The sequence below is a fragment of the Solanum verrucosum genome, unplaced genomic scaffold (assembly GCF_900185275.1).
Source record: "Solanum verrucosum unplaced genomic scaffold, falcon-dt-bn FXZP01000052.1, whole genome shotgun sequence".
In the NCBI taxonomy this organism is placed as follows: Eukaryota; Viridiplantae; Streptophyta; class Magnoliopsida; order Solanales; family Solanaceae; genus Solanum; species Solanum verrucosum.
In genome coordinates this window covers 288,703-300,058 of record NW_026020193.1, presented here as the reverse complement: position 1 = coordinate 300,058, position 11,356 = coordinate 288,703, and the positions used below count along the sequence as shown (strand labels likewise).

The 11,356-nt window shown below is 35.0% G+C and overlaps 1 protein-coding gene across 1 annotated transcript; it reads left to right on the top strand.

Annotated features, from left to right (window-relative positions):
* The first annotated feature begins 9,231 nt into the window (after positions 1 to 9,231).
* Positions 9,232 to 10,152, top strand: LOC125829437 (protein PELPK1-like). The gene has a single exon (XM_049508653.1). It carries the CDS (start codon positions 9,232 to 9,234, stop codon positions 10,150 to 10,152), a length of 921 nt encoding a protein of 306 aa, XP_049364610.1.
* The last annotated feature ends 1,204 nt before the right edge of the window (positions 10,153 to 11,356 follow it).

The following is an 11,356-nucleotide window of genomic DNA, read 5'->3' as shown; positions in this document are numbered from 1 at the left end:
AAAATAAATAGTGTGGTTAACTCAATACTAAACTAGTTTTAGGACTACTATTAGTAAAATTATTATTAAATTTTATTTATACTATAATTGAATATCTATATTTTTGTAGATGGATCATTGTTTGTGGATGTATAATATGCATTATGAAACTGGTGCTGGTTTGAATCTGAGTTTTTTGACGGTGTTAGAAATTTTATTGAACATACAATGACACTTGACATTTTCAAGAATAATGGATTGGTTAGGTGTCCTTATAGTGCATGTAAGTGCTTAAAATTTTTTAAACCAGATAGAGTTATGGTTCATATGTACCGTAATGGATTTAAGCCTCGATATTTTGAATGGATTGATCATGGAGAAAGTGATGGATTGGATGGTAGGTTTTATAATTCTATACCTGTGGATGTAAATAATATGGTTGCACTACATGGCCAAATTAGGGTTGAACATGATAGGGTTCATGAAATGATCAATGATGCTTTCGGGGTTCAAGGTGGGATGGAACCGGAACAATATTTTGATGAAACTCCTAATGAAGAAGAAAGACACTTTTATGATCAATTAGAAGAGTCTAGTCGTCCACTATGTGAAGGGAGTCCGCATTCTGCCTTGTCAGTTGCGGTTAGATTAATGAATATTTAATGAGATTGGAATGTTCCTAATGCTGCTATGGACGCAATGGTTGATCTTTTGGGTGAACTAGTTAATCCGGAGTTTAACATATCAAAGAACTTCTATTAGGCAAAGCGTTTGGTGTCCAAGTTAGGATTGACGTATGATAGAATTCATTGTTGTGTTAATGGCTGCATGTTGTTTTACAAGACTAATAGTGAATTAGAAAATTGTAAGTTTTGTGGACATGCTCGTTATAAGAGGACTCCAACTGGAAAGATGGTCCCAGTTAAGGCGATGCATTATCTACCTCTCATTCCTAGGTTAAAGAGGTTGTATGCATCGATGAGTTATGCCCCACATATGAGATGGCATCGTGAATATAGAAGGCCGTCGGGTGTCTTGTCTCATCCATTTGATGGTGAAACATGGAAGCATTTTGATAATGTATATCCTGATTTTGCTAGTGAACCAAGAAATGTTAGATTGGGGTTGTGTTCAGATGGCTGCACACCATTCTCTAATAATGCTTCGCCTTATTCATGCTGGCCGGTATTTCTTACTCCATATAATCTTCCTCCTAAATGTGCTAAATGTGCATGACCAGTCCCTACATCTTTCTAAGTTGTGTTATTTCAGGTCCCCGTAATCCAAAGAGTTTGATTGATGTCTATCTACAACCATTGATAGATGAGCTCAAACAATTGTGGTTTGAAGGCGTTTTGACTTATGATATATCAACTAAGCAGAATTTCGTTATGCATGCTTCTTTAATGTGGACTATTAATGATTTTCCTGCATACGGGATGTTGTCTGGTTGGATGACAGTTGGAAAGCTAGCATGTCCATATTGTATGGAAAATAGTAAGGCATTCACTTTAAAGAATGGCAGAAAAAATACATGGTTTGATTGTCATTGCCAGTTCTTGCCAATGGACCATGAGTTTAGAAAGATGAAAAATGCATTTAGGAAAAATAAGGTTGAAAGTGACCCCCCAACTCCATTACTCACAGGGCATCAAATTTGGGAGAGAGTTTCTCAATTACCTAAAGTTATAGAAGCTTCACCTCCTAGACTTCCTGGATATGGTGTTGAACATAATTGGACCAAACAAAGCATATTTTGGGAGTTGCCGTATTGGAAGGACAATCTGCTACGACATAATCTAGATGTGATGCACATTGAAAAAAAATTACTTTGGCAATTTGTTTAACACAGTGATGGATGTTAAGGGTAAGACAAAAGACAATCTAAAAGCTAGAATGGACATATAGGAATATTGTAGGAGAAAAGAGTTATGGCTGCAGGAATTACAGAATGGTAAAATAGTTAAGCCCAAAGCCAACTTTTCATTCACATTGGATGAGAAACATGAAATTATTGAGTGGTTTAAAAATTTGAGGATGCCGGAGGGCTATGCTTTGAATTTAGAACGCGGGTAGATATGAATGAAGGAAAATTGATAGGTATGAAAAATCATGATTGTCATGTGTTCATGGAAACTTTAATTCCTATCGCTTTTAGGATATGGAAACCAATCACAGAGATAAGTCTTTTTTAAAAAAGATTTGTGTTCTGGAAAGTTGTTAGAGAGTAGCTTAGACAGGATGGAGGAAAATACTCTTGTTACTACTACTAAGTTGGAGAAGATATTTCCATGTGGTTTCTTTGATATGATGGAACATCTTCCAATTCACCTTGTACAAGAGGCCCGCCTCTGATGTTCGGTTCAAACAAGATGGATGTATCCATTTGAAATATTCACTAAGTTATAATATATTCGCCAATTCTTTTATATATATACATATATACATGCATAAAAAATGGTAGTTTGAAGCAAACGATTAAGCAAAGAAGAAGCATCGAAGGATCATTTGTTCAAGGTCATATTGGGAGAGAAACTGGTGATTTTTATTCTTATTACTTTGGTAATGATGTATCATGTAGCAGAAACAGGCCCAATCGCAATGATGAAGGTGGTATTGATTCTTTATTTCCACCGATATCAATTTTTAATCAAAATGGTCGAGGATCTAAAAAGCGTGGAAAGCGAGGCTTCACTGATATGGAAATGCAATCAGTTGTGACACATATTTTGCTTAATTGTCTAGAGATTCAATCATATGTCAAGTAAGTGTTAAAAATATGTTATTAAATTACATACTAATAAGTGATCATTAACTAACATATTACTTGAATGTAAAATGATCAGCTTGTTCGTAAACACATGGGGTAATGAAGCCATCTATACAGAATTTTCCAAATGGATGAGGAACTATGTAAGTGTGCAATTACTAAGTACATAATAAAATATTCATGTTATACTAAATTATATTACTTGATATAACAATCACATAGGTTGACGATGAATACTCAAGTGTCCAACATTTGCAATTAGTGAAAGAAGTAGCACTTGGACCTGAATCTCAAGTACTAACAATGAATAACTATTGTGTCAATGGTTTTAAGTTTCGAACTGAAGAAGTTTCTAGGAACAAGAAAACAAATAATAGAGGTGTCTACATAAAAGGTTATGTTGATGGTACTGGTCAAACTATTGAATATTATGGTGTCATTCAAGAGATTATTGAAGTGAGGTATTCAGGTTGGCCTAAGAAGAAGAATGTATTGTTTCGGTGTGAGTGGTTTGACCCATCACATAGTGGCACAAAGGTGGACCATCAACATAATATAATTGAAGTTAAGCACACCAGAAAATACAGAAGTTATGATCCTTTTATTATTGCACAAAATGCTAAACAAGTGTATTACGCTTCATATCCATTGCGTAGAGACAAATCTGATTGGTGGGTTGTTATAAAAAGTAAGCCTATGAAATAATTGAAATTGACAATGTCTTAGATGTGGCATATCAAAATGATGTTGCAATTGTTCAACAACAAGTTGATGTTGAATTGGAAACCACACTACAACATCCTCAACACATATTACAAGAAGTATCTGATGATGAGATACTGAATGTTAAGGAAGAAATATTCGAGAATGAGGAAAATGAATCATTTGATGACGTAGAATGGTACGATAATGAAAATGAAACAACTGAGAAAGAAGAATGGGAGAATGATGGAATTGAAACAAACGAGGAAGAATAGTGTAGAATGAAAGCTAGCTAGTATATATGTAAGTGTATTTTGCTAATTTTATTTAATTTATGATTTTTATATATATTATACATGTAAATTTGCATATAGATGTCATCAGGCGGTGACGGTGATAGACATCGCGAGCATCTTGGAGTTAGCAAGACTAAACAGGCTAAGAAGAAGAAGTCTAGGAGACCGATAGATCCTGAGGATATTGCAGGATCTATTTCTTCTGCGCCAGAGCGCATCAGCCATGATACTCATTTATTTGTTGTTCCGTTTGGTATGGCGGATCCTCGGCAATATTATCCTAATTACCGTCGACTAGTCAGTGCTTCATCTACTTCACAGGCATTGCCTTCACGATGCTACGAGAACCTACCTTTACAGGCTATTCATCGAGCACAACCCTTATCGGCAGGTACTCCATCTCCCGCAGGTACATCTCCTCAGTTATCAGCCATGAGGCTTGGAGATTCTAGTAGCGAGCAGTTAGATGTTATGGCTGGTACGCCTCCATTGACTCAGCGTTTTGTGCATCCTGATGTATCACCCTCGTCTACAGCTACACTTAGTGCTATACCACATGATACGAGGTCTGCTCTAGCTCCTGGCCAGAAGGATAGACTTGGTAGAGTCATGATTGAGCCAGATGGATCATCGTAAGTTTGTTTTGCTTTCTATTTGTTAGTTTATTTTATTTATTTCTTATACTTTAATATATTATTCATGAACTAACATATTTATTATGTGTTTTGCAGGTGGCATCCTGTAAAGGATGTTGCCCAGGCTTTAAAAGACTGTGTTAGAAGACTGTATAAACCGACTTATCACTCTTGGAGCGAGATTCCAAACAGTATACGCCAGGAGATGTTTAATAACTTTAAGGTATATATTTTTTAGTTAAGTTTAGTATCTTTACTTTTTTTTACTATCGATCTAATTAACGTTATTCAATCTTTTATTCAGACTATGTGTACTTAGGAGTCGAGGTACAATTTGGTCATTGGGACCACATTTGAGAGGAAGGCATCTGCCAGACTGTCTAGCTGGTTAAAGAAAGTTCAGGATAATGGTAAACGTCTTGGTTGGATGTTGCCTCATGTTTTTGATGAATTGGGTAAGTATTGGATCACAGACAAGTGTAAGGCAATATCAGGTCAAGCCAAAAAGGCTAGAGGCAGTCTTAAAGGTGGCTCGTTGCACACCGGAGGTGCAAAAGATGTTTGAACAATTGCACAAAAGATGGTACGTTCTAATGCAAAGTTTTAAGTAAATAATTAGGTGATTCATATATATCATTATAAATTTCAGTTTTTATTTATAGGAAAAAGAATTGGGACGCACTCCCATTGAACCAGAGGTTTTCAAGAAGACTTGTGTCAGGAAGAAAGAAAATGAGTCGGATCCAGATGTGTGGGTGGACGAAAAGGTCGAACGAAATTTTGTAAGTTATTTAATATGAATAATATATATTAATACTGAATATATTTATGATATGTATATATATTGATGTCAATTTTTATATTTAATATGCAGAATGACTTTCATCAGTATGTCGTTGAGAATCTAGATAGTTCGGTCCAATTGACACCTGAACTGTCCACCCAGATTTGGAAAGAAAAAGTGGTACGGGGGACACACAAGGGTAGATGCTATGTTCTAGGCTCTCGAAATGATGTTAGACGACTCCAGTTAGGCTTAGAAGGTATTGGATCATCACGTCAAGCCGAGGCACTTGACGGTGTTCAGATTGCTGCTATGTCGGATCAAATAGCTAAACTTACAGTGACACTAGCATAGTCGGAGCGGAGAAAAGTAGCTAAACAAGAAAGCATGAGTGAGACCGTTCAGTAAATCAAAGAACAAGTGATGAACCTCGCTCGTCGACCTACTACTTCGACTCCCGATGACACCAACGACGAGAGTGATAAGGATGATTATGTAGATCTCACTCCCTGGTTTAGATCTCTGGACATTTATGAATTTTTTTAAATTTTGAAACGAAATTTGAAAGACTTTATAAGTCTTTAATTTAGATACTTTTGAATGTTATTTAATGTTTATTATTTTATGTTCTGTTTAGATTGTTTATAATTGTGAGTGTTTGATTGGGCTGAATAGTATAGAATTGAATCCAATTGCATTTGCAGGTGGGCAGCAGAAACTGCCAGCTGTTGCTATCAAAAATATTGCAAAAAAGTGACGGACAGCGTGGTTTAGTCCGTCGCTTTTCTGGGTTTTTATTTTTTTTAAATCCCAGAAAAACGACGGATAGCGTGGTTTTGTCTGTCACTTTTTTGGGTTTTAATTTTTTTTTAAAACCCAGAAAAGTGACGGATAGCGTGGTTTAGTCCGTCACTTTTCAGGGATTTTTTTAAAAAAAATTCCAGAAAAGGGACGGACTGCGTCGCCTTTTAGAAATAAAGAAAAATTAAAATTAAAATAAAGCGATGGAGTCCGTAGCTTTTGTTAAAAAAAAAAAAAGTAACAAAGCGACGTTGTCCATCGCTTTTTAGTGACGCAGTCCGCCGCTTTTTGAAAAGCGTCGGGTTAAAAAGCAATGGAGGTGACTACGTCACTTTTTCATCGATTTTGACCAAAAAAGTGACGCAGTCCGTCGCTTTTTGATAATTTTTTAGTAGTGTAATAAGAACTCTCTCTTTTGACTAACTTTTATCCAATCTATATTTTCTTGTATGCATCAAACCAAATGAAAACACCACTATTTATAGTTGATAAAGTCTTCCTAGCAATGAATAGGAAGATAATGGGGTAGTAAATAGTGAAGATAAATGGCCTAGGAGCAGTGGCGGAGCCAGAATTTTCAATAAGGGGGTTCAAAATTTGTAGAAATAGACACACGAAATAGCCAAAAGGGGTTTGACATCTACTATATATACATAAAAAATTATTTCAACCATATAAAATTAAATAATATAATTTTCTACCGGATGGGGTTCGACGAATCCCCTTAGTACAAGGTGGCTCCGCCCCTGCCTAGGAATTACATATGTTACAAGGTATAATGGAGGAATAAAGGATGAGATAATGGAGAAATAATATGGAGAAGTAATGACCAACATGCCACTACCGATGCTGCAAGAAAAGGGTCATTACATCAGCACTTACTCCAAATGGTGTAATGCTCCAAATAAATGTCCAACGGTTAAGACAAAAGAATTATCACCAACCGACAACTTACAGCAAAGACAACACCTTGACTCCAAAGTTTTAAACAAATTAATATACAAAAATATTATTATTAAAATGCTGACCAACACAAAGAAGATTTGGAGCTCCTCTATTGGTATAAAGAAGGATACAATTTATGTATTTACATTGACCGATAGTGTTATTTAACCAAAGGGTGTGGCCTAATGGTTAATGAAGTGGGTAGATACCTTGGAGACCAAGGGTCAAATTCCAAGGTGGAAAAAGCTAGGTGATCTCTTCCAATCTTCCTATGCCTTGGTGTGCTAAGTTATCCGGTGCCTATGTAAGCGGGAGGTAGCAGATATCCCTGGAATAGTCAACTGGGAGCAAGCTAGTTCAAAATTATTGTTTTAGAAAAAAAGAATTGTTATTATTATCAAGGTAAACTGATACTCGTAAGAAGGTTAATCTATGTAGCAATCCCTGGAATAGATATGCTAGCTCTGTTTGTCCCTGTAGTTTAGCGGGCTGAATTTTATTCGGGCCGCAATATGTCAGGGCCTCTAGGCCCTACTAAATAATATTGAAATTCTTTGGTGTTCAAGCCATCAAACTGATTATTTGACCTTTTTTCTATTGAAGATCATTTCTCTAGAGTTTTTCCACTTAGTTATGTAGGCTTGTTTAATTTGCACTTTGACACTGCTCAAAGTCATACTTCGTATTTCTGATTATCTTTTTGCCTTTAAAACACCTTGAAAGGTTTATCTGGAATAGATATAGCTCATAAGTTATGAGTCATAACCTAAAAGACGTTCTGTTGTTGAACTCGAATCTGGTTGTTCTCTCTTTTGCCACTTTTGCTTTCTGTGCCATAAGTAGGTGTTGGACTTCTCCATGACATGTTTTTTCATCAGTCTCAACTCCTTTGTGTATCCCACTTTGCAATATTTTAACAAGTTACCACCATATTTTAAGAGGTTTTGTTCAAATTCATATAACTTCGTGTATTGATCAGGAACAATCAAATGTTACTTTAGAGTTTTAGAAAGGTAAACAATTAATAAGCTAACAATTTTTTTTAATTAATTAGAACAATGAAAGAAATTAGCGTAACTAGTGAAAACTAGAAGTACGAAAATGCTACTTATCATGGAACCACGATCAGGCTGAGTTATGAATTTTTATATTGTATGAAATTAATATACAATGATAAATGTATTTACAGTAACATATATATAGTTATTTATGTATTTCTTAATACATATACGACACCTAGGCTAGTAGTTTCTATGAATCCATACATTATATATAGTAAGATTACTACATTCAATATGTGATGTGTGTCAAAAATATTGAACTTAGTTGGACGCATCAATTATAAGCTGCCTACGGTGTACCTACTTATATCCACCATATTTTACCTCCCAAAATATTTCAATCACTAGAAATAGTTTTACGTGTTTTTTTTTAATTTAAAAAAAGAAGTATTTTTCTCTAATATATAAGATATTGGTCGGGTAAAAGATAATGACTCTTTTTTAATTTAGTTTTATTGTAGGATTCATATTAATTAATATACATATGTTGTTAACTAATATGATGAAAAAATAATTGATTTACAATTTTTTCAAATTAATATATTTCAATTGAATTGATCATAAAAATTAAAAGTATGAAGATTCTACGAACATTGTGAAATGCATGTTTGATAAAAAACGATAAATATATAAATAAAATGTCTTAAATTATTAAAATATTAGACAAAATGATAATTTATCAAGTCTAATTAAAAAATGACTTACAATGTATATTACTAAAACAAATGGAACTGACAATATAACATAACTTATAAATTTAAAATAAAAAAATTAACATAATACTCTTATCGCAAATTTCAACATAGCATACATAAATATGATTTATTAATTCTAAAGCTTGAAAGAAACTCTAAAGTAATCACCTTCTATTTTGACATTTGGAAGATTTAGTTGGTGTTACCGAGTTATTACGTAGACACCAAAATGAAGATTTGGTAAAAACTAAAAAGTGAATACTTATTCTCTCTTCAAATAAATAAAATCAGTTAATTCTTATGAGATTGCCAGCATAACCTATTTGCTTGTGACAGGTTCAAACTACAATGTAATTTAGGTCATCTACATTTGACTTTTGAAGTATCCTACCAGACAATAAGCTAATTAGTTTAATGAGTAATTCAACTACTCAGGTCCCTGTCTAACAAACAAAATCCTACAAGTCCTTGTTGCATGCATTCTTAAAAACCTATATAAACCCAATCCCACATCCACTCTTATATATACACATTATTCTTTAATCTTCTAAGATTGCAGATAAATGGCTCAGCGTTATTACTTATCTTCTCTTTTACTACTTGCATTTCTCAATTTATTCTTCATTTATTGCAACATAACTGGAGCAACTGCACGACACCTTCTAGAGACGCCCCTCCCTGAGATACCTAAACCAGAACTCCCCAAAGTGCCAGCGTTGCCAAAGCCTGAAATCCCAACTATGCCAAAACCTGCTGAGCTTCCAACCATATCAAAGCCTGAGATCCCCGCTGTTCCAAAGCCTGAGCTACCAACTTTCCCGAAGCCCCAGTTACCAACTTTGCCAAAGCCTAATATGCCTGAGATTCCCACAATGCCAAAACTAGAGTTTCCTCCCTTGAAAAAGTCAGAAATCCCAGCAGTTCCAAAGACTGAGGTTCCTCCGGCTATGAAAAAGCCTGATGTTCCAACTTTACCAAAGCCCGAGCTACCGAGTGTGCCAAAGCCAGAAATTCCAGAAGTACCAAAGCCAAATGCCCCCGAGCTTCCAAAGCTAAAAGTCCCAACAATGCCAAAGCCTGAAAAACCAACTATGCTGAAGCCTGAAATCCCAGATCTACCAAAGCCAAAAGTCCCAGAGCTTCCAAAGATAAAAGTCCCAACAATGCCAAAGCCTGAAGTAACAACTATGCCAAAGCCAGAAATCCCAGAATTACCAAGGCCAAAAGTCCCAGAACTTTCGAAGCCAGAAGTACCAACTATCCCAAAGCCTGAAATCTCAGAACTACCAAAGCCAAAAGTCCCAGAACTTCCGAAGCTAGAAGTACCAACTATCCCAAAGCCTGAAATTCCAGAACTACCAAAGCCAAAAGTCCCAGAACTTCCAAAGCTAAAAGTTCCAACAATGCCAAAGCCTGAAATCCCAGAACTGCCTAAACCAACTCTTCCTTCACTTTCTCCACCATACAAATCCGCTACTCCTTAAGTATATTATATGCTACTTTCACTCTATAAGAAAGTAGCCAACTGATGTTTTGAGATTTCCATCTCAGTCTATGAAATTTTCCACTTAAGTTGTGTCATGGAGATAGCATTGGATACTTTCTGCTAGGAGTAGAAATTTTAATTCTTTTAAGTAGTTTTTGAATTGGATGTACCGAGTTTGTCGTGTTATTATGATATATGAGTATTTTATGTATTTCTATATAGACAGTATAATAAAGCTTTGATATATGTAACTTTTGGTTTAGTTCCTATCCTTGACCGTCTCTGTTTGTCCATTCTTTCCCTCACAATTTTTCCTTCCTAATTTATAGTAGCCAATTTCTTCCATTACATTTCAAGAGTATGGAATAAAGGATGAATTAGTATATTTAAGTGGCACAAAAACGGGGTGGAGCTAACATTTTTAGTGTAGAACCAAACTGGTGATTTAACTAATGTGTTTTTTGTTTCATTCATCCTAATGCACATTAAATGGATTTAATTTCCTCTGCTTCACCTTCTCCAAAAGAATGATAAGGACAATTTATGCTTCATGCATGATCAGTTAGCTGGTGCAACTACACGAGCCGCTTTCTATAGACGTCATTCCCTGAGATCCCTACACCAGAATCCCCGAATATTCCAGCCTTACCAAAGCCTGAAATACCAATACCTTAAGTATTAACTGTACCAAACCTAAGATTTCAGCGTTCCAATGCTATATGTATCCGTGGCGTAAGCAAAAAAATTTGTAAGTGTATCCATATTTGAAGGAACAAATACTATAGCGACATTTAAAAATATTAGTTTATTACTATAAGTTTCGTCAGCGAGTTCTCATTTTTTAAAATGTATTCATAACAGTATACATATTTTTTAGTCATAATAATCTCGTTAGAAATAGTCGTATAAGGTAAAAACACCAAACAACCACTTAAGAACTCTTTATTCATTTGATTTCACAGATCAATCTTAATCAACTTCATCACCGAAAAAGCAATACGCCAAGTCTCAAGTAATTGGAGCGAGTAGTTTTCAAAATTAGGATTTTATATGTACTGAAATCATTGAATTCCCAGTAGTGTTTATAGTTATTTATTGTTCTTTTCATACACAAAAGTTGATGTCTTCAAGCAGTAAAACTCAAAAAATTTAAAATGAAAGATAGCAATACTGAGTAACTGTCAAAGATTGCAGTAATGATT

What these genes read in the sequence shown, in the direction of transcription:
- LOC125829437 (XM_049508653.1), top strand. Translation starts at nt 9,232, where the DNA reads ATGGCTCAGCGTTATTACTTATCTTCTCTTTTACTACTTGCATTTCTC.